Source organism: Meriones unguiculatus, chromosome 4 (assembly GCF_030254825.1).
Source record: "Meriones unguiculatus strain TT.TT164.6M chromosome 4, Bangor_MerUng_6.1, whole genome shotgun sequence".
Classification (NCBI taxonomy): Eukaryota; Metazoa; Chordata; class Mammalia; order Rodentia; family Muridae; genus Meriones; species Meriones unguiculatus.
Genome location: NC_083352.1, coordinates 93,574,478 through 93,601,569, shown reverse-complemented (window position 1 = coordinate 93,601,569; position 27,092 = coordinate 93,574,478). Strand labels below are relative to the sequence as shown.

Below are 27,092 nucleotides of genomic sequence, written 5' to 3'. Positions count from 1 at the left end.
ACTTCACTTCTTGTAAAAACCATCCTGGGAATTAATCGTCCCTTGTGTGCATCTTTTCGCTATCATCAGTAAATCGCTGGGTCTGATTATGCTGCTGTGTGAAGGGTGATCATGAGTCTCTCAGAAGCTGATGTGGGAACTGGATGTGGTGATGATACGGTGGTGGGGTGGTGGGGGATAGTGGAGATGGTAGGGATGCTGGATGCTGGTGGGAATGATGATGGGGATGATGTGGGTGACAGTGGGGATGGTAGGGATGATAATGGTGATAGCAGAGATGACGGTGATGGCGATAATGATGTGGCAATAATGGTAATGGTATTGGTGGTGGTGGTCGTGATGATGATGATGGAGGAATGGTGGCGATGGTTGTGATGATGGTGATAGTAGTGATGGTAGTGATGATGGTGATGGTGGTGATGGTAATGATTATGGTGATGGAGGTGATGATGGTGATGGTTGTGATGATGGTGGTGGTTGTGATGATGGTGGTGATGAAGATAATGGTGGTGATGAGATGGTGTTGATGGAGGTGATAGTAATGATGGTGGTGATGAAGATAATGGTGGTGATGAGATGGTGTTGATGGAGGTGATAGTAATGATGGTAGTGATGATGGTGGTGATGGAGGTATGGTGGTGATGGTGACTATGGTAATATAACATACTGAAAGTCACTCCATTGCAGGTATTTTGTGTAACACTTTACAAACATGGTATCATATAATCCTTGCTAAGTAGTGGAACTCAGAATTAATCCCAGACTGACCTCAAACTTGCAATGATCCCAGCCTTCTGAGTGCTGGCCTTACAGGTATATGTCACCATGCCTGACCTTATTGTCTTTTTGGCTAAAGTGTGTTGTGTTCTCTTGTCAGTGGTGAGGGCAACTCAAGGGAAGAGAGATTCATTTTGATTTACGGTTTCTGCATTTCATTTATCATGGCAGGGAAGACAGGGCGAGAGCTTGCAGAGTGGCATATTCAGGAGACAAGAACCAGAAAGTAGAAAAACAGTCTGGACCCAGGGTGGGCATGATCTCCCAAGCCCACTTCTTAGTGACCTGCTCCCATCATCCAGGCCCCACCTCTTAAAAGTACCACAGCCTTCAAACTAGCATCCCAGCTAGGGAACCAAATGTTCAAAATGTTCCCCATGAGCCTCTTGGGGACACTTTAGATTCAAGCCATAGCGCTGAGTTTATTTAGAGATGAAAACACCTCTTTACTGTGAAGGGAAAAACAGTATCACATAAGGTGAGCTGAAAACAGATGGAAGAAGACAGTGATCGGGTCCCTCGTGGCAATGTCCATTGTCTGTCTGCATGTGGGACTGGGTGAGCATTTGAAGACCTTCTCCTCGGCATATTCAGATGGAAAGGGAGTGTGCAGCTTCTTGATTGTCTGGAACTACCCAGGTTCCTCCTGGCCTGTCCTCTGCATGCTTGAGGGCCCCGGGTCTAAAGTCTCCATATCAGAGATGAATCCAGGGCTCCTCTCAGAGCCAGGAATAATGGCGAAAAAACAATGGGGAAACAAGTGTAGACTTACACAGCAAGCGAACCAGTGGTTCCCCAGTGTCATACACATCTGGGTCACTTCAGGGCTTGCACTAGCCTAGCTTCCGAGATGCCAGTTCTGCAGAGAATCCAGAGAAGTTCCCAGAAAGTACTGATGTTTTTTGGGTGGGGAATGCTGTGTTGAGAAACACTGGACTAGAACTCAAGGTCTGATCTATGTCTGTGGAGAGGACAGTCAGGGCTTCAGAGGGAAGGGACATACTCTACTCTCTGTGTGGTGGGTGGAACTTATGTTCAATCCCAAGGGCAGTCACCTGGCAAAAATGTTAACTATTGGCAGTTTGTCTGGGATGCACAAAATGCCAGGGGAACCCAGAGGGCCTAGATGGAGCTTATGCACTCTCTTGCACGGGGTGTCCATCTTGTCTGCATTAAGTGCAGTCAGCTTCGGTGACTTGGGGGAGGGGTGGTATTATCCTTGGGAAGTCAGGCAATGTGGTGGGCAAGCGAGGTGATACCTCAGGTTTGTCTAAAAGAAATTCACTTGTCTTCTTGCTCTTGAATGCTTGCTGATATTTGCATCCTAAAGGGAAGCTTTGGTTTGATGCCTCCCAAGAGCCTTAGGTTTTAGGATAGATTGGGTACTACCTGTGGGAGAGTGGCTTTGTCCGGGACATGTCAGTTCATCTCAATTTCCCCACCTAGACAGCGGCAATATAATAGTAGCTATTTCTTACAGTTGTAAGATTCAAATGAGACAGTGTATGGAAAAGGTTTAGCACAGTGGCTGGCGAATGAGTCTTTTAGTACTTGGTAATGATGATTAAGATTGGGGTGTTGTTTTTGATGACAATGCTGCTGTTGCTGTTGCTGCTGCTTCTGAATATGACCATTATCCTAAGCATGAGGTCATCATGGATATTGTTAGTAAAAGAGTTGCTGCTTACACAGACAACCCAGGGCAGAGCTGGAAGAGTCACAGTTGGCAGCTTCTTTCCAGAGTTATGATCAGGGTTGCCAAGGATCAGCTTTTGTGGTTGTTTCCTCCGGTCACCTTTCATATATCGCTGTCCATGGTGTCTGGAGCCTTCTCGTCCACTGGGCCATCTCATTTGTCCGTCTACTTATTCCTCCACCCGTCAATCCATTAAACATCCTCCCTCCATCCTTCCATCTCTTCCTCATTCCATCCATCTATCTACCAGTTTATACAGCCATTTGTCCTCTATAGATCTATACGTATATTCACCTACTCTGTCTATTGGTCTGTTGTCAATCTATCCATACACCCATCTACTAGCTCATTCATCCTCCTGTCCTTCTATCATCTACTCATCCATATTTATGTCCATCCTGTCCATTTATTTGTCACTCATCCATGCAGCAGTCCTTCCATCCACCAACCATCCATCCATTTACCAGTTCATCGCTTTGTCTGTCCAAGCATCCATATTTCTATCTCTCCACGCAGTATCCATTCAGCCTGTCCATCCACTTCATCCACCCACCTATTTTATTAATCCATCCACCCATCCATCTGTCCACCTGCCCATCTACCCATCTGTTCACCAAGCCATCCATCCATCTACCCAACCTCCCACATACCCATCCATCCATCCATGCAGTTAACCCATCCATCTTTCTTTCTCTCTGTCTTTCAGGTTAAAGTGCCACAACAAATGCACCAAAGAAGCCCCGCCCTGTCATCTCCTGATCATCCATCGAGGAGGTAAATATTTAACACTTGCTTCCCTGTGGTGGGCTCAGGAGCCCGTGCATCCCAGGCCAGCATGATTCCTAGATAACTCCCGATCCCTAGATCCTTGCCCACCTGATTTCTTTCCTCCCGATGCCCTCTTCCTTTCTGCTATGTCGCGTGCCCATTCTGCACTCTGGTCATCCCTATTTCTTGCTTTTCCACTGGTCCTTCTGATATTTTAGTACCCACTTCCCCCTGGCTCTTTGTCTCTGGTCTTAATTTCTACTCTGTTTTTGTATTTCCACTCTATTGCTTTTCCTTCACATTCCAAAAAGAATGGCTGGGTCTTTTCCATTGTGTGACCCAGGCTCACTCAGCTGGTTCTGCAGAAGCGGCAGAGGGGAGGAGACTGGCCCCGGGGCAGTTGTTATAGGCTATCTGTATCCCATGCTTTGAGATCCTAGGGCCAACCTCACCAAGCTGGCAGCCTTTCACAGTGCCCAACCAGACCCGTTCAGCTGGGAAGAAAAGTGTTGCGCTCTCTGCCACGTACTTGGTAGGAGACAACAACCCTTCATAAGGTCTGATAGCCCAGCTTGCCAAGTAATTCCTTAAATTTTCTGTTTCGTGGATCCATTACTCCCAGACCCTCATGAGCCATGCCCGGGGTGATTTCTTAAGTCTGGGCCGTCGGATTAGAGGCTGTTAGCCACATGCGACTATTTAACCTGAGACTAATGAGAATGCCCTAAAAACACACGTTCTGTTACTCGCTGTCACCAGCCGTACCTCAGGGCTCAGGAGCCACGTGTGGCTGCTGCAGTGGATGGTGGCACAGGGACAGGGCAATGCCACCACAGCAGAGACCTCTCCTGCTGCTGTTGCTCCCTTTTGTGAGATCAGAAATCTGCTCCGAAGATGCTGGCTGGTGTAAACGGTTGCAGCCTGAAGAGCTCAGGCCGTGCGCTTCCTGCTGCCCTCTCTTTTTTTTGGGGGGGGAGGGGCAGATAATAATAAGGATCAGTGCTGTGGCTTTTACAACCTCTAGCTTATGGTTCTTTTCTGTACCTGGCTCCCTCATTGTCCTTGTCATGCAGGCTATCCCAGACTAAAGTCCCATATGATGTGGACCTTCCGGCCACCCCCAACAGGAAGTTAAAGTCAGATATTTTCCTTTGTTTGGGAATTTTTCTGAAGGCTCTGCCTCACCCTCACACACCTTATCATCCTGTCTGTGACAGCCATATATGTCACTTTTCCTTTAAGTGTGCTCGCTGGCTATCTAGTTCTCTCTCTCTACAACAATTTTATTAACTATTTGAGCATCTCATACCACGTATTTTGAACATACTCACCCTCCCCAGCTCCTTCCACCACCACCCTCCCATCCCTTCCCACCCAACTTTGAGATCTTCTTTCTTCTTTTCTTTTGCTTTCCCCCACTTGAGTCCAGTTTTCGTTGCCCAGCTAGTCTTGGCATTGTCCTGGGATGATGCCAATCTACCCGGGGTCACATCCTTAAAGAAATGAAGCTTTTCCAGTCATGGCTCCCATGGTTAGAGACTACCCTCTCCCAGTAAAGCTCTTTCCTACAGGATAATCCCATGTTCGCTCCTTTCCTAAAACAACACCCACACTACCCGTTACTCTGCCTAACAGAAGTGTGGCCCTTGCATGTGTGAACCCAACACTCCCTGGGCATGCCCCAGAAATGCTGAACGAGAGTCTACCTTTTAAAATTGGATCCTGTGGGGGTTCCTGTACACACCCAAAGCAGGAATCATTATTCATAAGCAAAAGTTCTATAAAACTCACACACTGATAAGGGCCAAGCAAGCATCCTGAATGAGAGAAGTTGGTCAAATGAGGCCTGGCAGACTGGAAAGTGCTGGCAGGGACTGTCCAGAGAGGGTGGGCACCACAGCAAGAAGCCAGGCACCTGCTTGAAGCGTCACCTGCATTTGTGACCTTCCAAGCAGAAGCCTGCGTGGCTCGACGTGCCTTAGGCTTTCCGCCACATGTTGGTGGTTTCCTGGCTAGCTCTCAGCTCTAGGTTGGATGGAGCCTCAGACCTGCTAGAGAGCAAGCCTAAGACACAGAGATTTGTTCAACCAAGGCCGAATCTTCCTTCTCCATCCTTCCACCTCCCCTGACATTGTTTAGCTCAGACATTTCCTGGGAGTACCCATCCAGTTTGAGAATGAACCTAAGAGAAGCTTTAGGCGGAAAAAAAAAATGAGTTTTCCCCTAAAGCAAGTTCAGAGCTGTCACAGGCGGTTGGTTTTTGATGTGTTTTCTCACCTTGGGCCTCCATGAATAGTGTTTGGCTCTTTGCTCCTGCCTCTTCCTTAATACACCTAGCATGGCTATTTTGAAACCTTCAAAATAGAGTTCACACAGCTCTTGAGCCCCTGTCTGAAGTCAAAATCACTAGGGAATTTCCCTCCCACAGAAGCCTGCTCCCTAGTGGGTGCTGGGAAGGCTAACTCCCACAGGAAGTCGGGACCCAGGTTGCAGGAAGGTGAGCCTCCCTCAGAGTCTGGTATTTGGAGAAGGCCTCCTCCCTCCCCCACCTTCCAGGCCAAGCTCCTGAGCTCCCGGAGGGCTGGTGTCTTACAAGTGACTCAAAGGGAACTTTCTGGAGGAAGTCCACTGGCTTCTTGCATTTTCCCCACCTCCCTGTTGGTGGGAAGTTGAAAATAGAGTCTGTTTCCATGGTAATGGCAGCTCAGGCTAAGCAGAGAAATTAAATCCCTGGGTCAGTGTGAAGCTTTAACTCCACAACTCCTCCCCCCAACAAAAACACAGCTAACAAGGAAAGGTGGTAGGCAGGCAAGTCTGAACTTGTACTCATACCACAGCTCACTGTGTTCCCCACGAGTCACACAGCTAATGAGAGACAGGCGCTTAAGGGTGGAGACCTCCTCCCCTACCAGGAAGCAGTTATTTAGCAATGCCCAGAGGTGGGAGTGGGAAGGCCAAAGGAACTGGGCCATTATTGTAGGGATCCATAGTTATTTGGGACAAATGTGGTCCAATGTGTGTGACAGTTGTTTCAATCCTAACAAACTCCACACATAACAAAAGGCATCCTAGCACACAGTTAGAAGCTCAGCGACGGGTGTCCATCATGACTTGTGTGCTAATTGTAGGCCTTGAGGAATCAGGGGTCTTTTGTATTGCAAGTAAAGTTCCAGGCCGAAGTAAAAAGAGCCAGCAGTGGGTGACAGCAACAGTGTGGAAAAATGAAAAATAGTTGCTTCCTATTTCTGTTGTCAAAAAACTCGTGTGAGGGAATACATAATTTAAAAAGGATGTCTGGAAAAAAATACGTAGTTTCTGGAATGGTGATGGCTCAGTTGGTAAATTAGTACATGCCATGCAAGCCTGAGGACATGAGTTCAGATCCCCAGAGGTCATGTCAAAATGCCAGGATGACAGGCCACGCCTGTAACACCAGTGCTGGGGTAAGAAATAGGGATGACCAGAGTGCAGAATGGGCAAGCGACATAGCAGGAAGGAAGAGTAAGAGTAAGAAAGAGAAAGACAGTGGACCTCCCCCTCACCCCTGAAGCTCATTGGCTATGAGCTTTTCAGGTTGAGTGGCAGACCCCAGCTAAAAAAATAAAGGTAGACCTTATGTGAACCTCCGATTACCACACTTATACCCATGTGCACACCCATGTGACAGACACATCTACGCTAATGAGGACATTTGTAGGACAATTTGCAGTTACTAAAACACACACACACACACACACACACACACACACACCACATTTATACTAACAAGTACATATGTTAGGATACCTTGCATAAATTTACACACACACAGAGAGAGAGAGAGGGAGAGAGAGAGAGAGTTTCAGAGCTAGAGAGACAGCTCAGAGGTTAAGAGCACTGGCTGCTCTCCCAGAGGACCTGGGTTCAATTTCCAGTATCTACAATGGCAGCTCATGACTGTCTGTAACTCCAGTTCCAAAGGATCTGGCACCTTTGCACAAACAATCATGCAGGCAAAACATCAATGCTCATAAAAATAAATCTTAAAAAAAAATAAATTTTAAAAGCCAGGGTCTCATGTAGCCCAGGCTGGCCATGGACTCGTGAATGTGTACTCCTATCCTCCGCTTCCTGAGTGCTGGGATGGCAGGTGTGCCAGGTAGACGACACAAAGAGGGTAAAAACCACAGAGGACACCCAGAACATCTGTCATGGTGATACACGGCTGTCACTTCTAGTGTTGCTGGTAGGTTTCAAAGTGGGATGTGAGCTGGGCTCTCCTGACACGATCAAAGCTGATGTGCTGCTTAGATTCTCTCTTTGCGCTTTCACCCCTACGGACCCAGCAAGGTTAGTGCGAACAGAGTCTGTCCCCTGTGACATCAACAACCCTGTCCGGAAGCCAGCCCGATACTCAGATCTACACATCAGCCAGACGCTCCCCAAAACCAACAAAATCAACAAGGTAAGGTGTGGCTTTTACAGGGTTAGGGGTGGGGGCCAGATGGTGGGTGGGAAGGAGGAGACGCTTGAGCCAGGGCATGGTACTCACACTCCTGGACTCTTCTTGCTTCTGAGTAGTTTATATACAGTAAAGCTCACAGGGCGGAGGGGAAACATCCCGTGATTGGTTGAGGAGATCCTCAGGGCAGACTGCACGTGGATCTGTGAGGGGAGGGGGATGGAACTGGGATGGGAGGAGATGACAAAAAGGGCGTTTCTGTGGTACTTCAGACCCTGGCTGCACTGGCGGGGATGCTTCCTATCTGCCCCGTCTGCTGGAGCAGCTGTGTACTTGGCGGTGGGTTTTCTGAACACCTGTTGAACTAAGGGATGGGGATCTTTGGTGGGGAATTGGATGGATGGGTAGCGATTGTTGGGAGCTCCGAGGGACAGATAGGCCATTTTCTTCCCTCTGGCAGATGGCTAACAGGTGGCTCCCTGCACATCTTTCTTTCTGGCATGATCACTCTATGTTGCCAGTTTCACGTATGTCAGAGGTGGTTTCCCAGGCCCACAGAGCCTTTGTGTGTTGTGTTGAAGACGGATAAAGCAGGGTGTCAACTCGGAGATGGGGGGGTGGTCACAGATCTGTACGCAGATGCAGGTGAGCATCTTGGAGACAGTGGACCTCCCCCTCCCCAAAGTGTGGCCTCGCTTCCCTGTATTGGCCACTGAGAGGAGGACCCCTTTCCCCACCCTGTCTCCCCACAACAGCTGTAGTGGGTCCCGATGGATGTTACTCAAAGGGGGCCATGCTGCCTAAAACCCAGCTACTGGTTTTTGTTGGTTTCTGGAAGCAACTTTTTTTTTGACCATGTGTGTATGTGGTTTCGCATTTTTGTGGGCACTCGTATGTGGGTACATGTGCACATGTGTGATAAGTGTACTTGTAGGGGTCCCAGGCTGATGTCAGGAACATCCTTGTTGGCTCTTAGACCTTATTCACCGAAGGATGGGGCTCTTAGTCAAATCCAGAGCTTGATGCTAGGGCTAGTGCTAGGCAGTTTGCTCTAGAGGTTTCCCTGTCTTTGTCCTCTGAGGATGGGATTACAGGCAGGATCCACTGGTAATCCAGTACTTAGTTGGATTCTGGGTATCTGAATTCTCTTGCTTATACAGCAAGCGCTTTAACCACCGTTTCATCCCCTCAGTTCAAATGTTTGGGTGTTTTTTGTTTTATTTTTGTGCTTTTGTGTTCTTGTTTGTTTGTTTTGCTTTTGAGACGGGGTGATACTGTATAGCTCGGGCTGGTCATAAAACTGAGATCCTCTTGACTCAGCCTCTTGCAGGCTGGCATTGAAGATGTGTGCCATCACATTTAGCTCAAGTCCCACTGTTTAGGGCAGTCTCAAGGCTGTGTGTCACCTGGTCCCACCCTCTGCCTCTGACCTCAGTTCTTGAAGCAGTCACTTTCTGGTTCCTTGTCACATCATCCCAGCATTTGAGTGAGCCTGTGTTTGGGGGTCAGGGCAAACTGGCAGCCAGCCTTGTTGGCTGTGAAACAGTAGCAAGTGACTTAATCTCTCTGGGATGGAGTTTTCCTCTGTTTAAAATGGCCACGTTCCAGCTGTCTGTTACACAGCGAACTGCCCCCAAATTGAAAGTGTATAATATCCACCCTTGTATTATGCTTACAGTCCTTGGGCTAGGGGATAGGACTTGGGACAGAAAACCACGGGGTGGTCTTTGGGGTGGTGGTGATTTTGCCTTTGCCCTAGCAATATACAGAGACTCGTTTGGGAAAAACCCTCTGACTGGTCAAGGTTCAGCCCGCTACCTGCTTCTGTGTAACTCAAGAGGCACCCACTGTCTGTTGCTACTTTCATACTGTGGGAATAGCACAGTGTGTGGGCCACAAGAAGGGCTATGTGGCTGAAAAGCCCAGAATTTTACCATCAACTGCTTCACAGTTTTACAGCCTTCTTCACTCTGATGTTTGGTGCCTGGGTTGGGAGGGGTCAAAGTCTGTGCCTGGCAGGGAGGTCAGCCGGAATGACCGCCCACAGCCTGGGCTTCCTCCCAATGAGGCTGCGTCACGGCACCTGTGATGAATAGATGTCATTTCCACAGTTCTTAACTAAGGAGTCCCAGGTGTCAGGCTCAACGTCGGGCAAGGTAGACTCCAGTTGTCATTGGGAAGAGGTTTGGGGTCCCTGCTTTAACGATGCTCACAGTGGCGGATAAGAACACCAACCCTGGAGTGCTGTCCCTGGAGGAAGCATTAAATAAACCGCATTTGAGAAAGTGTTGTGTGCTTCCCCGTGCATGGTGGATGGAATTGTAGTGTGTTTCCTTTGATCTCAGGGCTTTGGACAAAACGTCAAGCTGGGGCCCCTTTACTTCAGTTGTTTCTAGAAGTCTCAAGGCTGGTCTCAGTGGATGTGCATTTGGCTCGTGTGTGCAAGGTTCTGGCTTCCATCTGCAGAGAGGAAGAAGGGAGGGAAAAAAAGAAAGGAAGGAGGGAGGGAAGGAAGGAAAGGATCTCTTAAAAGGGACCTGTGAGGCAGCTGAGGGCCTCAGTTGGCATGTTTCTCTAGAAGTGACTGTGCAGGTCTCAGAACCCAGCTTTTCCTCTGTGGCATCGTGAGGGGCCAGGAGCTCAAAGCCACCCCAAGACTTTTCTGTCTGGCTTAACCAGCGCTGGAGCATCCTGATGTCAGATGGGACAAAACCACAGGTCAGACAGATGAGCCATAGTGACATTGTTCTGCTTGCCTACCAGCAGGGGCTCTTGGAAAGGGACAGGACTTGGCCTCTGCACAGACAGGAGCTTTGCCACGGAGGTGGACAGGCTCTCTCGTTAGAGTGGGATTTTTTTTTCCTCCTCTTGTCTCACTGGCTGTATGCAGGTTCTTTCTGTCAGGCATGATGTGGTTAGTGAACAGATTTCACAGCCAATTTGAGCTGAAGGGTTCCTGCTCTCATTTCTTGTTGGACCCCCGGTCTGGCCAGATATATCCCACTTCACAGTGGCTCTGCTTCCTCACCTGGCAGGTTGACAGAAGGTGGATTTGGGAGTCAAAAAGCCTGGGTTTGTAGCACAGCTCCTTAACTTGCTGTGGTGCTGTGAGCAGACCAGTTCAAAGGTTTTTTTTTTGGCCTTAGTTTTCTCCTCTGTAGAATGGACGAGTGATGGGGGCAGTGTTGGGGAGGAGTGGATGTGCAGTATGTGTAAAGCAGTTAGTCCAACAGAAGATGCTCAGGAATGGAGGAAGAGGAGGAGGAAAAAGGGTAGGGAAGGAGAGGGAGGAGGAAAGAGAATAAGGAGGACGGGGAGGAAAAAAAATAATAAGGGAAGAGGAAGGGGAACAGAGCACTGGAATGAACAGAGGAGGAAGGAGAGAGGGTAGAAGGAAGAGGCAGAGAGAGAAGATGAAAGAAAATGGAAATGAGAAAGGAATAAATGATGAAAAAGAGTAAACAAAGCTAGAAGCAGAAGTGATGGAAGGAGACAGAGGGAATGGAGGAGATGGTGAGGGGTGGGAAAGGTAGAGACAGACAGGATGAGGAGAGAATCCAGACAAGCAATATCAATGGTATCTACCAGCTCTTTCAGGGACCAGTCTCCAACCCTTGTACTCTATATCAGGGCATCAAAACAACCATCCTTAGTGGCAGCAGAGACAATGGCTCTTATTACTGTGATCAGGGGCTTGGAAGATCTGGCATGCTGGCTTATTGCTGTTGCGAGGAACAGAGCCAGCTCATCAGTAAGCTGCTGTAAGGATAGCCAAGAGGCAAAAATGCAACAGCAGGTCACCCTTAAGGAGCTGGGCTCTCTGAAAGTAGGCTTGGAGGATGGCCTCAAATCAGGTGGGCTCCCTGACCCCAGTGACACCAGGACTTTGTTTCTAAAGATTTATTATTTTAATTGTGTAGAGGTAGGTATGTGCATATAAGTGCAGGTACCTGAGGAGGCCAGAAGAGGGCACTGGGTTCCCTGGAGCAGGAGCTACAGCCATTGTGAGCCTTATGGTGTGGTGCTGGGAACTGAACTTGTGTCTCCCAGGAGAGCAGTGTGCACACTTGATCACTGATCCATCTCTCTAGCCATAGACACTGTTGTTCTGAAGATAATATGAAAAGGCAAAGTAACTAAAATAACCAAAAATGCTTTTATGAAAAAAAAAGAACAAACTGGAAACAGAAAAAAATTCTACCCAATTTCAAAACTGAATAAATAGCTACTCTAATAAAAACAAACAAATAAACAAACAAACAAAAATTCCAGAGCAGCCCAGGAGAGGATGCTTACTATGGCTGATTGTTGAAGCAACATGATGCACCAATATCCCATTCCCAAGAGAATAAGAAATGATGACACCAAGCACTGTCTAGGATACATAGAAAACTGGTCAGTGTAGAATGAGGGTGTGAAACGGTACAGCCAGTCCAGAGAACTACACACATGAACCTCTTTATAAATATTTACAGTAGCTTTATCCTCATCCACACAAAATAACCCCAACCAGGAAGCAACTTAGATATTCCTGACGGGGGATAAGTTCACACATTATGGTATATCTATACAGTAGAATATTACTCCTCACTGTTGAAGTAATCATGCTATTATGCTATAAAGGTGCCCTCTGGAGGCTTGGAAGGAGGACCCACTAACTCTTCCAGCTTCCAGTGGCTTCTGCAGCCCTTAACATCTGGTGGCATCACCGTGGTGCCTGTGTCTGCCTTCTCATACTCTTCTTTTTAAGTATCTCCCCTTTTTTGTCTCTCATGAGTCTATGCATCCGTAGGGTCAGGACCCAGTCTGTCTTTAATTCTTTGTCTTTGTTACATCTGCAATGACCCTTGTTCTAACTGGGATTAGAGTGTAAGCTTCTGAATGACATGTCTTGCAGGAGGGCACATTCAACCCACTGACCTGCTTTTCTTAAATTCACCCAACAAGACCATTCTGCAATGCACTTGAGGAGTTTACTCTTGCCCTTCCTTTGGAGCTGGTCTGAGGACAGGACAGACATCGCAGACCCTAGCTGCATGCTGGGGAAGATGCTGAAGGCTCACTCCCACGCTCTCTGGAGCTGTCAGGCTGTTGATTCTTTAATAAACACTTGGGAGGAGAAGTGTCAGAGTGGGGACAAGTCTCTGGGCATCTCGGCATGGGGCCCCTGCAGATCAAAGAGACACAGAGTACATGGCTGGCACCTCTGCAGATTTCATTATGTGCTAACCTTTCCTGCCTGGAGTTCAAGCACCAAGCAGGAACGAGACTCCAGAAACTTCTCTCTGCATCTGGGTACAACCCCCTTAAGTTGACTGGCTCAGGTAGTTTGTCTCTCTCTCTCTCTCTCTCTCTCTCTCTCTCTCTCTCTCTGTGCGTGTGTTGGAGGCCACATACCTGTGGAGGTCACAGGTTGACCATTTGTCTTCCTCTGTCACTTTCTAGCTTACTTTTTTAGACAGGGTCTCTCACTGAACTAGGTTAGCCTCTGGAAGGATCTAACAGTTGCAGAAGGGGCAGCCATTGCTGAGCAAGCTGGCTTGGGAGCCCCTTCCTGCCCAGCTCATCCTGTCTGCTGTCTCTGCTTCCCCGCCTGTCCCTGACCCTTGCCCTGTGTTTCTTTCCACAGGACCACATCCCTGTCCCCTACCAGCCAGACTCCAGCAGCAACCCTTCATCCACGACGTCCTCCACGCCCTCCTCACCAGCACCCCCTCTCCCTCCCAGCGCCACGCCGCCTTCTCCCCTGCACCCTTCCCCACAGTGCACAAGACAGAAAAAGAACTTCAACCTGCCAGGTACTTCTGTGCTGTGGAGACAGGTGGGAGGGAGGAAGTTGGGTCATGGCCAAAGCCAGCCAGGATGGTGCTAACCCTTGCCTGAAACCAATGGGTTGGTGATCAGATAGAGTCAAGACTGGTGTATAGACATGTGTTCACAATACATGGGGCAATTGTCATACAATACCACATTTCATCATTAGAGGAAATGTAAAGTAGGAATCATCAACTCTACTTGACAAATGGGGAAACTGAGGCACAGGGGCTCTTAGAGATGTGTCTTTTGTTTAACATCGAACCAGTGTCTTTACCTGGCTAAGTCACAAGGCAGAGCCGCCTACTGTGGAGTTGGCTGTTGTCCAGTGAGACAGGTTGTTTGAGATTGGGTGGCAGGCTGCTGTGCCCAGGATCTCAGGGATACATGTGAGAGCACGGTTACTTCTCAAGCCCCAACCCAGGCGCCCGACATGGCTCTCAGAATGGAGTGTGTGAGGTCCTGGATTCAAGATTCACATCTGTTTATCCTGCTCCAGCTCTGTGACCTCTGACCTCTGTATCTTATCCCAGTCCTCAAGAGAATAGTGGAAAAGCTACTTGTGAGAGACACTGGATCTTTCTATGCCTTCTAGTGGGCCAGAGCTAAGACTTGCTGCCTCCTCCAGGGCCTACACAAGCCCATAGGGCCCAAGAAGGCTACATAAGACAGGTTTCCATCACTATGCTACCTGGGAAGGGGCTGGAGAGGTGGCTCTGTGGGGAAAGTCCTCACTGTACGAGCACGGGGTCCTGGTATAGTGACACATGCTTGGAATCCCAGCACTGGAGAAGTGGAGGCAGATGGCTCACGGAGGCTCACTGGAATCCAGCCTAGCCAAATTGTTGAGGTCTAGGTGAAATGACACCCTGTCTCATAAAACAAGGGGGACAGAACCTGAGGAATGACACCTAAAGGCTAGCTTCTGGCTTCTACATACATGTGCACACACCAAGCATGCACACATGCATACTCACAGGCACTTGCACACACAAATACTATCAGACTTAGCTTCTGAGGAAGCTAGTTTGTCCGTTGACGTTTCAAATGGAGTCAGCAGCATCACTGCTAGGAATCTTTATTCTGACTCTCACACGAGAACACCGGGATCTGTGTGTAAGGACATTAGTCATTGCGACAGTGAAGAATTGAAATGGTGTCACGTGCCCATCAAGAGAAGGGCTGAATGCGCTGGAATGCTGCTCTGCCGCCATTTGAAGGGACTCGGCGCTCGGCAGAGATTTCCCAGCGCGCAAGGACATTTGGCAGTAAGAACAGGCGACTCGCAGAACGGGTGGCACACCGGCGTTCTGCTTACTGTGAATCATTGCCGTGCGTTTCTGCACTGCGAGTGTGACGTCGGCCAGCGCTTCACGGCTGTTGCTAGTGAGCAGATAGGTTTTGGCTTTCTTGTTTATAGCGTTGGGGATTGAACCCAGGGCCTCGTGCGTGAAGCAGGCACTGTGTGACTGAGTGCCACCCCTTTGCCCACGTGTGTACTTCATAAGAAAAGCGCAAGAATGGTTCTCCCTTGAGTGGCTGTGCCATTTGACACCACCAGCACATGAAGACTCTGGATTTTTTTTTTTTTTTTTGAGACAAGCTCTCAGTATGTGGCCCAGCCTTGCCTCAAACTCACCATCCTCCCCCTCTGCTTCTGGAGAGCCGCTGTTATTGCTGTGCTCCACTAGCCGAGTCCGGGGAGGGTGGGGAGTGAGTGTGAGTAGGTGAGTACAAACGATGGAATGTGATGCTGAAATGAAAAACAAAATACAAACTTCCAGGTCTTCCCGGGTGGCAGGCACCTGGCTCTCAGCCACACTCTTGATTCTGAGTATCTGGAGATGAGGAGAGGAGCTTGGAGTGTGGCCGGCTGTAAGATGCTGGGTTCTCTGAGTATGGAAGCTAATAGTCGGATGTAACAGTATCACTAGCCGATTGACCCGGAGCATTCAGGGGTGTCCAAATGGGTCTGTGAGGTAGCTCACCTGGCGAACCCAGAGCACAAGGAGAATGAGGTGTTAGCAAGCCAAGTGTGACATGTGCTGACTGGTGCTGGTGGCCACATCTGGCGCATTGGATTGACCAGTGCTTCCCATCCTTCCCTGAGCCTTCCTGCCCTGTGGACAAACCCAGTGTAGGTCAGCGGGGAGCGACCCTGAGCACAGCTGAATCTGCCTTAGGGCCCCAGCTTTGTTTTGAGTGGCTATGGTGTCCCCGTGGACTTTCAGGTGCGGCCTCCAGGTATCTTCTTTCTTCAGAACCATCCCGGCACACAGCATACGCAGACACTCATTCACGCACTTACACATATGCTCACCACTTCAGGAAACATAAAGTTCGGTGCCGTAGAAAAGGAGAGACAAGAAAGAAAGCCGTCTTTGGTGGATACAGCCAGATTTCTTTTCCTCTCTGTTTTTTGGTTTCAAAGGTACATAGACTGTGTGGTTAGCACAGTCACCCCTATCACACTCTAGCATCCCCACTTATTTCCCTCTGAACCCCTTCTTCCCACCATTAGAAAAAGATGCTGCCCTCCTCCAGCAGGCATCATACGCAGCAGCGTCTCAGGAAAGGAAGAGCCTCCTGGGCCCAATGGAGAGGCTCACGGGCACCTCCTCTACCTGTGGGGGAGAGTTGGGGCCCAATCTGGTCCAAGTACCCATGGCCGTCCTGTGTTTATGGTTGCCAGGGCAACATCATGTTTGGATGGCAGCATTTCATCAAACTCTTTCCCACCTTCTGTCTTTTTAGTTCTTTCATTCTTTCTCTTTCTTTCTGTCTTTCCTTCCTTCTCTCTCTCTTTGTGTGTGTGTGTGTGTGTATGTGTGTGTGTGTATGTGTGTGTGTGTGGTGTGAATGTGTGTGATTGTGAGGTGCATGTGTGCATGTAGTGTGTGTATGTGTGTGTGTGTGTGTGTCGGAGGTGATATGGATGTCCTATACTCACTGGTCATTTGTGGCCAGCACTTTGACCAGATCTGAGTCTCTGTAATAACCATCATGTCACCCTCTAAGGGCTGGCAGGATTTCTGAGATTGCACGCGATCTCAGTACATCCTCTCTTCTGAACCCTGCCGCCACATCATTACGTAGTCATGGGCATTTTTTCTTGCTCTCTGTCTATCCTCTCCACCCATACACCAATGCCATAAGAACAGGAAACTTGACTGCATTACACATTTTATGCCCCAAACGAGCAAACAGAGTACTTATGGGATAGTGCAACGTTTGTTAAGTGACTAAATGAATGAAGTAATGACTTAAATCCTGTATACTTCCTAGGTCAAATTGTCTTCTTGACCTTCAGAGGGCATCTGTCTATAGATTTCATTAGCAAGCACCCAGTGAGCATCAACTGTGTACCAGACATTAAATGTAGAATCATGAACAAGCTGCTATATCTCTGTTTTAGAGCTCTAATGCCATTATAACAAATGATTACAAACTGAACAGCTTAAATAGCACAAAGTTACCTTTTGTTTCTCAGGTTAGAAGCCCAGAGCAGGGACAAAACCTAATGCCTTCGTGAGCCCAGGTTATCCTGGTTGCTATGGGTTGAGGCCATTTTCTTGTTTTTGTTTGTTTCCTTTTGTTTTCCCAGCTTCTGACAGCTGCCATCTTCCTGTGTTTACACCCATTCATCATTCTACCTGGGCCTTTCTCATCACCTGTCTTGACTGACTCTCTTTGACCCCTGACTTCACTCTTACAATCACCTATAGAATCACAACGAGGTCATTCATATAGCCCAGGCTAGCCCCTGTATCAAAAACCCATATAAATTCATCTTCAAAGGCCCTTTGGCCATACAAGGCCATCTAGTCATGAAACTCCAAAATTAGGACATGTGCAACTTTTATTAAGGAGCAGAACCCAAGATCTTGCTATGTTCTTCTGGCTTGTCTTGAACATGTGGTCCTCTCACTTCTTGAAAGAACCTGACCAGTGTCCCACCTCCACTGTGGGTTAAGAGTCTCTCAGTGCAGTCAGAGCTGGGGAGGGCTGAGATGCAGAAGTTTCTCATTTTGTGATTTTAGCCTTTTGTTGACAAGGTGGCTGTGTATGAGATTTGTATTGGGTGGTATAGCCAAGAAGGCTCCTGGATTTGTGAGCTTTTGTTGGACAGCTGTACTTTGTGACCTGAAACAAATTATTTTCCAGTCTGTGTACCTATGTTCTGGAATCAAAATAACCCCACTGGCATTCCAAGGCTATCTCAGACTAGGAAATGGGCTAAGCCAAGAACTTACAGTCTTTAATCTTTGATAAAAAAAAAAAAAAAAAGAGGCGATTGCAGTCAGTCATCAACATATGTTTCCTACCTGCTGTGTGGGCACTAGGGATCCTGAGACACTGGGATTTACTCTCTGTCCTGAAGGAGCTTGTAAATCACTGCCAGCCTCAAGGGGAGTGTTTCATTTGCACACACCCCCACTAACAGTCTAGTGCTTGAAGCTATATGGCCGTCTCTTGGTTCTAAATCATTCTTGTCTGTTAGTTAAGAGAGCTGAGAGTCCATTTTTCATCACTTGCTAATGCATTCATCCTGTGGATCCAGGGCTCATGAATATCACAGTCCAAGGATGCTCACGTCCTTGTGTAACATGCACATGGTCTCCACATATCCTCCCATATGCTAAACTATCTTTGGGTAACGTGAAGCACTGAGCACTGGGTGAATGCTGCGTAAATGGTTCTAATATACTGTTTAAAGACTCACAGCAAGAAAAAAAAAACGTACATGTGGTTGGTACAGGCAGAGTTTGTTAAAAAAATTTTCTGTCCTCGATCATTTGAACCTGCAGAGGAAGAAGAACCAAGGCCCCAGATGTCCTTACTCAGAATTTACTCCTGTAGAGAGATGGTCCCAGAATCCTGGGCCCAGGACTAGTATTGTATACATTTTGCCTGTGGACACTGGAAAAGGGAAAAGTTTGCATGGGTTTTATGAGGAACATAAACAAAGCAAACCCTCAGTGCTTCTAGGCTCCAGGATCAGAACTGGGTCCTTGCAGCGGGGTGTAAGGTGGCCATCAGCAGTCCCTAACTCTGAAGGAAGAGATAGGGTCCAGGAAATGTCTTGGTGGGGGAAAATCCTGCTCTCTGAAAGAGTGAAATAAAAGGGGAAAAGATATGCACAACCTAACCCTGGCCCTCACTTGCTGATTCCCTTGAAAACTTTGCCTCTGGTCTATGCAGCAATGGCAAAGGTTTCTAATTTGGTTTCTAATTTGCCACTTGCTCTTTTGGGGTACGGTGCTAGGAGTAATCTCCATGTCTGTACCTGCTGAGACAGAAGGATCTTGGTGTCTGGGGTTAAATCGCAGATTTTCAGGGGCACAGATTATTCTGGATTATGCTGAATTTCATCCCATAAGGGGCAAGCAGGAAGGTCAACAGGAAGTGACATTAGATAGGAGACACTTGCTGGGGCAGAGGGCAAGAAGAGAGCTAGACTCTATTGAACATGCTTGCTGGAGAAGACAGAACTGCCTGCCAAAAGACATTGGATTGGATTCTCCAGGGAGTCTAAATCATACAGCATGTCTGTGGCCCTTTAAGACTCATTTTGCTGTTCTAGCCTCCAGACTATAAAGGGATCTGTTAGGGCTGCCAGGAGTCATGACATTTATTGTCACTTTATCACAGTGAAAAGAAAAACAAAAGCAATACAAAGTTTGATGCTGAAAATTTGCATAAAGGTTCTATAGAAGCAAAGATTATTTTGGACTATGTCTACATGGTGTGTGTGTGTGTGTGTGTGTGTGTGTGTGTGTGTGTGTGTGTCACTGTGCCTTTGAGAGTGTGTGGCCAGATTTTATAGTGTGAGATGTCAAATGTTTGCATCCCACATGGTCCTACTCCATTATAATTCACAGTGTCTGCTGTAGTGTAGACAGTCTTGGGGTTGTCAGGAAATGGCTGTGTAGTGGTGATGGGAATGAGGCTTGGTACCCAACGAGCCAGTACCTGGGTGAAGCTCACGCTGCTGTTCTCTGTTTTTTTTTCAAGCTTCCCACTACTACAAATATAAGCAACAGTTCATCTTCCCAGGTGAGTGTGCTGGCAATTGGCCGTCAGAGGATCGGGGATTGTGAGGGCTGGTAGAGAAAGGTCAAGAGCGGAGAGGAGACTAGTGGGGTCTCCATACTCCAGGATAACATATGGACATGGAAGAGGAGAATCTAAGGGTGGGAGATCCCAAGAGCACCATGAGACCCTAGAATGTACCCAGCACAGTGGAGGCCCAGAGGGTTATCTAGTCAAAGGGACTGGAGTTGGACAGAGATGTGAACTGAGTGGCCCCCTTGACCCAAAGGGAACTCAGGAGTGAGGAGGATTCAGGGACGGGCAGTGGATGCTTGGTACTCTGTCTGGCTCCCTTTGCAGTGAGGATGTGTGCTCAGGATCTCTAGATTGCTGGACCATCTCAGTAGGCAAAGCCCAGGCAGGTGAAGCAGGGGAAAAGAATGCTGGCCAACGTTGGAAGCCATGGCACAGGGAAGGGTTGCTGGCTGCGCTTCCTCTTGGGAGGTGAAGGTCGTGAGCTCCAGGTCTGATCTCTAAGTATGTGATCTCTGCCTCGCAGATGTGGTGCCTGTACCGGAGACACCTACCCGGGCGCCCCAAGTCATCCTGCATCCCGTCACCTCGAATACAATGTAAGCGACGTCATTCTTTACTGAAAGCTTTGGTACCTTCAGCCCTCTTGGTTCTTCTGCTGTCACTTTTCCTTTAGCCCGAAGGGTGGGAGTCGGGGACTGAAAAACATGGGGCGCATACAAGGGGCCTCGAGCTGAGAGAGAAGTGAGGACAAGCAGTGTGAGCGTCCTGGAGCCAGCTCTTTCTGTGGCTCTGGCCCTGTGGGGCACCTACAGTTTCCAGAAGTTACACTGTTACCCCACAGTGTCCGCTTCATGGTTCCAGACCACTGTCCTAGGCAACAGCTAGACTTTAGTTTATATCATGGTCTCCCTCTTAGAAACTGTCATTTCAGCTGGGCCTGGTGGCACCTGCCTGTCATCCTAGGTACTTGGGAGGTCAAAGCAAAGGAATTACAAGTTCAAAGCCATCTTGGGCAACTTAGTGAGAGGGCCTATCTCAGAAGCCAAACATCTGAAAAGGGCTGAGGATCTACTTCCGTTGGAAGGCTCCAGATTTAATACCTAGTCCTGAAGGGAGAGAGGAGGTCACGGTGAGAGAAAGAAAAAAAAAAAAAAAAGATAAGGAAATATTTGGTTTTCACCCAGGATCAACAAACCCTAGCCTGTCAGACAAATCCCATCTGTCACTTGTTTTTATAAGTAAAGTTTTATTGAAACACTGCCATGCTCATGTGTTTACAGGGCCGAGGCTGGCTGCCTTCTCTGTACAGCAGGAGGGTTAAGGGGTGGTAAGGAAGCATATGGCCCACAAAAGTTAAAAAAAAAATAATGACTCTGGCCCTTTGCAGAAAGAGCCTGCTAGCCTCTGTTATTTATATCACTATAAAACGAGGAGAAGTTAATTTGGAAGAATTTAGAATATTCTGTGAAAAAGAAAGGGAAACTCCACGCTTGGAGTTTCATTCTGCTAGAATGCTCTAATGTGCCCTCTCATCCTATTCATATGTTTGTGATTCATGACGAAGGCAGTTAGAATCTTTATGATCCTCTTTTATCTTTAATGTGGCGACACTGATTTACCCAAGGGACTCTGGGCACCTCTTAGGGCAGTATCTTAAAGACTACAGGGTGACACACTAATGTGAAATTTGGATCTCCCTCCTGTAAACAAGGTGGCTGTAAATGTCTTGGTGCATCCGTCGTTCATTGCTTAGACAACCAGAGAGGTCACCCTCCTTCGCTTTTGGCTTCTGTGCTTGAGCCCAAAGTCTGGGGCATGCTGGGATGTGAGGAGTTTCACAACTCTCATTTCTGCCCGCCTGCTCTTTCTTCTTGCCTTCCTAATGGCGCCGTCCCACTTGACCTCCATTAGGACTCTGTGAAGAGCCGACATCTCTAGAATCAGAGGAGCGGTGTCTTGTCAGCAGGGACTCTGCTGACCTAGATCTCTGGGTCATTCCTCTGCTGCTAACAAACGGGCCTCACAGTTGGTACAAGATGAACTCCAAGTTATTAAGGACAGTGAGAGTCGCTGCAGTGGTGTAGGGGCTACCTGTGATATGCTGGAATGTGTGAGGAGTGATGGGCGGGAAGACTGCAGGGGGACGTCTTTGAGTAGCCCCAGCAGCTGGAATCCCACCTTGAAACAGAAGGGGGTGGGCTGTCCCTGGATGGCTAGGCAAGGGGAAGGACTCCTGTGTCCCCACAGACTTCCACCCTACCTCCTAGGACTATACCATACATAATGGGTTAACACGTGTCACCCACACTGGTCCTTCCTCTCCTGTTTAGCTCTTGCACGGATATAGATTGACTCAGTCAGCAGAGCCTGCAGTTCCCTGAGATCTGAGGGGGAAACTCCCCCCATGATAGGATGGGAACATGGAGTTGGCTAAACTTCTGTCAGAGAAATTTGAAGGGGACATGGTTTCTCTGGCGATGGCTTTGTCCTACTTGTTCTGAGTTTTGTGTGCTGTCAGCAGCCAACCTTCTGTGTCACCACAGCGCTCCACAAACACATCATCAAGTGTAGAAAGCTTCTTCAAAGCACCTCTATAAACTTGCTGTATCCCACATCCCCATCACAAAACTATGCATTCGATGGTGCCCTCACACTCTTGGTACACAGGCGATTATACCATCAACACACAGTGTGTCCCCAATACCCTTAGGGTGTCCACAAAACTCAAGTCAGACCCTACAGACAACACACCCCATCATCCCTTGCGCTGCCCACACATGAACACAGCTTTTTATACAGAATATAGCCACGGCTTTTGAGCTTTGCACACATGACACACATTCACACTTGTGTCTTCCCACCCAGAAAAGCTCTTGTTTTCCTTCCATGGGTCTTGATTCCATGACATAGGTCAAGCTGAATTACAACACGACTGTCTTAGTCACTATCTTATTGCTGTGAAGAGACAGCATTACCAAGGCAACTCTCATCAAAGCATTTAATCGATTTAATCAAGGGTTTCCTTACAGTTTCAGGGGATTAGTCCATTACCATCATGGCATGAAGCATGGCAGCAGGCATGGCGGGCATCGTGCTGGAGAAGTAGCTGAGAGCTACATTCAGATCTGCAGGCAGAGAGACAGAGACAGACAGACACACAGATAGGCAGGCAGACGGATAGACAGACTGGGATTGGCATGGGCGTTTGAAACCTGAGCGCACCGTATCCTCAGTGACACGCTTCCTCCAACAAAGCCCCACCTCCTAACCCTTTCAAATAGTCCCACTCCTTAGTGATTAACATACAAACCTACAGGAGGCCATTATCAGACCAGGACAACCATGACCTTCCCAATGTGCTCAGCGAATCTCCCTTCTGGGAATTCCACAACACTCCATTTGGTCATGTCAGTGGTAGCTGCTGGAGCTTGTTGCTTTCAGCTCCTCCCCCGCCCTGCACCCCTGCTCCATTCAGCAGTAAAAAGACTTAGCTTTGTATCAGGAGCCGTGCTGTCTCCAACTCCAGAGCCTCCTTTTAAAGACACACCTGGTGCAGAATTCCAGATGAATGAAGGAATGAATTAAAAATAAACAAATATGCGTTGATATTAAAATCCTTGTGGGGGGGTGCTGAGAGCTGTTTCAGTAGCTAAGAGCCAAGCTCTTGCAGGGCACCTGAGACTGCTGCCCAGCACCAGTGTCCCGTAGTGTGTTAAGTCTTATTTCTATTGTGATAAACTTGATGACCAAGGAGGAACTCTCAGGTCACACTCTGTCACTGAGGGAAGTCAGGGTAGGAACTCACGACAGGAACCTGGAGGCAGGAGCGGATGCAGAGGCCATGGAGGGTGCTGCTTTATTGGCTTGCTCCCCGTGGCTTGCTCTGTTTTCTTTATTATACAATGCAGGACCACCTGCCCAGGGGATGGCACCATGCACAGTGGGCTGGACCATCCCACATCAATCATTAATCAAGAAAATGCCCCACGGACTTGCCGGTAGGAAAATCTGATGGAGGCATTTCTCAACTGAGGCTCCCCTTCCCAGATAACTCTAGTGTATGCCAAGTTGTTTTTTTTTTAATTTTTTATTTTTTTATTTTTTAACCAGCCATAACAGGTGGCCTCTAACCCCATGAAACTCCAACTGCTCTCTGGCTTTGACAGGTATCACGCGTATGTGCGCGTCCACACAGAGACACACAATTAAAAGTTAAACTAAATCTTTTTTTTAAAGACCCACCTAGCAGACTCTGACCCTCAAGTTTAGAAACGTGATTTATTCTTTCCCAATGTACATTTGGACCTCTGAGGATTTGCTTACCTGTGGCATTTTCCCTATTTAAAAGGAGGCTGCTATACCAGTTAAGGATGAAGCAAAAAAGGAAGCAAGCCCCGAGCAAACCAGAACTTCTTTTAAAATAATGGTTGCATGAGCTCTTTCTCTGCTCAGCTGTAGATCATTTGAGATGCAAGTGTTGAAATGACACGGGAGGTGAAGGTTTTGGGGACACCCCATACCATCTTGGACTCCTGAGCATGGTTCACCTCAATACTTGGTTCTAAGGATGACAGGTGTTTATTTCCCCCTCTTATTTACAGCTTGGAAGGAAATCCATTACTTCAAATTGAAGTGGAACCAACCTCCGAGGTGAGAATTGGAGTTCGGAAAGTGGCTTTTGCTAGAGACTGGCAAAACCTCCTCATGCCTTGGATGCTGCAGAGGGCTGGGGTGGAGAGATGGGGTACGGTGGCTGTTTGATGGATGCTCTCACTCTAGGAAAATTAAGGGGCCGTAGCCCCTCCAGGCACTGAGCCTAATGGGCCGTTCTACTGTGTGCATCCTGGCAGAGCCAGTTGGATGGGAATCGGCCTGGGATTTGCATTGTTAGGTAAAAAATTAGCTCAGAGCTGGGGGAACCGTGAGGGGGGATGTGCCCCACTGCCTTCAAAATAACTTACAGGAGCAGGTGGGAACCCCAAGGATGCTGGCTTGCAGCGCAGTGAGGATGTTCTGGGCTTTCTTCCATCTGCGCAGACTGCTGAGGAAGTAAAGAAACAGCCCAGGGAATGGCCATTGGGCCTGTCATCTCGTGTGCTCTGAGCTGAAAGGGCTGGCAGCGGGGCTCCAGGAAAGAGGGCCACATCCCCTTCTGAAATTGTAGCCGAAGTTTCCTGGCTTTATCACACTCCGTGTCGTGGAGAGCCAGCTCATACATAGACTTGGGGTTCACTGAAGAGGGCACTTTCTGAAGCCATCTTTCCAGGGTCTCTGGACTGCCCACTGCGTCTGACATCTGCTCCCCTCCCCCGCCATGTTATAAAAGAATCCAAAAGACAAGACATCCCCAAGCATAGACACCAGCAATTCCTAGGCATTCTTCCTTGATTGATCACAACCCCAAGACTCACATGGCTAAAATGCAGGTCTTGCTACAGACCCGTGGATGTTTTGACCCAGTAGATCTAGGTGGGAGCCTGAGAATCTGCATTTTGCTCCAGCATCCCAGGGGATGTTTGATGTAGGCAGCCAGGCTGGTGCTGGGAACGTCAGATCTCATCATCTCATTTAAAACCTCACACCACCCCCTGGGGAAAATTTTTATCTTCCACTTTATAGTGAGATAAGGAAAGCTCAGAGGGACAGGCCAATTTTCCCAAGATCGCACAGGCCAGAGGCCAGTGAGCTGGCCTCTGAATGTCCGGTTCATCATTGGAGCTGTCTGTTCTCGTGTCTCCCAGCTACCTGGAGACATGTGTGCTGTGGAGATCAGGACACACTTGGAAGACACATAGCTTGGAACTGTGAACTCTGCCAATCTCTGAATCAATTCCAAATTTCCCAGGTGAAGCTGACAGACAGCCCATGTTGATGGTTGTCCCATGTCCCATGTAGAGACACAGCAGCACATCCATCTTTTAGCCTGCTGTTCCTGTCATACACAGACTGTCAGGCAAGTCAAAACCAATATGGTAGACTGGATTGCAGAGATTCAGAAACCTGAATCTAAACTGTCCTGCTTGGCTGTGATCCAAAGTGAGGACCTCTTGGGGTGACCAAGATCCCAGTTTGCCCAGGATTGACAGGCGTCTTGGGACATGCTGCTTTCAATATGGAAAGTCCAGCCAAACTAGAATGGTTGGTCCCCTCAGCTTTTCTCCTCTCTTAGCACAAGGCTGTGGGCCACCTTGTCCCTCTGGTAAGTCCTTCACTGTGGTTTGATGCTAATTCACAGACAGCTGGGGAAACAGCTGTGTCTACATATGGAAATATGGAAGTATGTCCTGCTCTCCACAGCACACACAGTACCCAACAGATCCCTAGGGAGGATGGAGTTGGGGTGGCATTGGCACTGACCTCTCTCCTTTCTGGCCACAGAATGAAGAGGGCCACGATGAAGCAGAGGAGTCTGAGGATGAATTTGAGGAGATGAACCTGTCGCTGCTCTCAGCCCGGAGCTTCCCTCGAAAGGCCAGCCAGACCAGCATCTTCCTTCAGGAGTGGGACATCCCCTTTGAGCAGCTGGAGGTCGGCGAGCTCATTGGGAAGGGACGCTTCGGGCAGGTCTACCACGGACGCTGGCATGGTGAGGTGGCCATCCGGTTGATTGACATCGAGAGGGACAATGAGGACCAGCTCAAGGCCTTCAAGCGGGAAGTGATGGCTTACAGGCAGACGAGGCACGAGAACGTGGTACTCTTCATGGGAGCCTGCATGAGCCCACCCCACCTGGCCATCATCACCAGGTCAGTCCCTTCCGCTCCGATGGGGGCTTCTCTGGGCTTTGTTCATGTTAGTGGTGTCTTCAGGTCTTCATGGCCCACTCACAATCATAGGGAGCTAGGCCTGACTCTACCCTGCATGGGTGCATCTCTGACGCTTGTATCTCCTTATGTAAAATGAGTGGATTGCTTTAGACATAGCCTGCTTGTGTAACATGCCCATTGGGATATGTGAACCAGCCTCTCAGGCCATACAGTTTCTGTCTTAGGAAGTTGGTTCTGCCACTGTCACACAACAACAGTCAGAGACGATATATGGATGAATGTGCATGACAGTGTTGCAATAAAACTTTGTTTATGAACCCAGGTGGTGGACCAGATCTTCCCCATAGTTTAATCTGAGATGCTACTGACTATGATTGTGGCTCTTGATGGTTTAGAGTGTTTGTGGAGCTGTTACTGCCACTGTTCTGAGTATCCTGCATTCATGGGCTGCAGGAGGTTGGAGCAGGGTGGGGGAAGGATAGTTAATAGAGATCAGCTTTAAGAAAATGGCTGATGACACCTGAAGTAAAAACCTTGGTCTTCACAGACATTTAAAATCATATACATGAGCACCTACAAACATGTGAACACACACACACAAGGTGAAGAGATGGGTCAGTCAATGTCTAAGTCTGATTCCAGGATGTAGATTTAAAAAAAAAAAAAAGCTAGGTGTGGCGATGCATGCTTATAATCCAAATTCAGAGAGCCCCAAGTCCCAAAGATCCTGCCTCACAAGAACAAGGTGCCTGGGAAATGA

At 48.3% G+C, this 27,092-nt stretch overlaps 1 protein-coding gene across 2 annotated transcripts in view; it reads left to right on the top strand.

Annotated features, from left to right (window-relative positions):
* Ksr2 (kinase suppressor of ras 2) overlaps positions 1-27,092 on the top strand; it is a 346,736-nt gene that overhangs the window by 259,465 nt on the left and 60,179 nt on the right. The window contains exons 8-14 of one of the 2 annotated variants that reach the window (XM_021642767.2): positions 3,180-3,247; positions 7,567-7,685; positions 13,312-13,480; positions 19,512-19,553; positions 20,089-20,161; positions 24,167-24,215; positions 25,944-26,311. In XM_021642767.2, the coding sequence (XP_021498442.1) occupies positions 3,180-3,247; positions 7,567-7,685; positions 13,312-13,480; positions 19,512-19,553; positions 20,089-20,161; positions 24,167-24,215; positions 25,944-26,311 (888 nt within the window). Of the gene's footprint in view, positions 1-3,179; positions 3,248-7,560; positions 7,686-13,311; positions 13,481-19,511; positions 19,554-20,088; positions 20,162-24,166; positions 24,216-25,943; positions 26,312-27,092 lie in introns of both variants that reach the window. The other variant, XM_021642759.2, reaches the window with a different exon arrangement.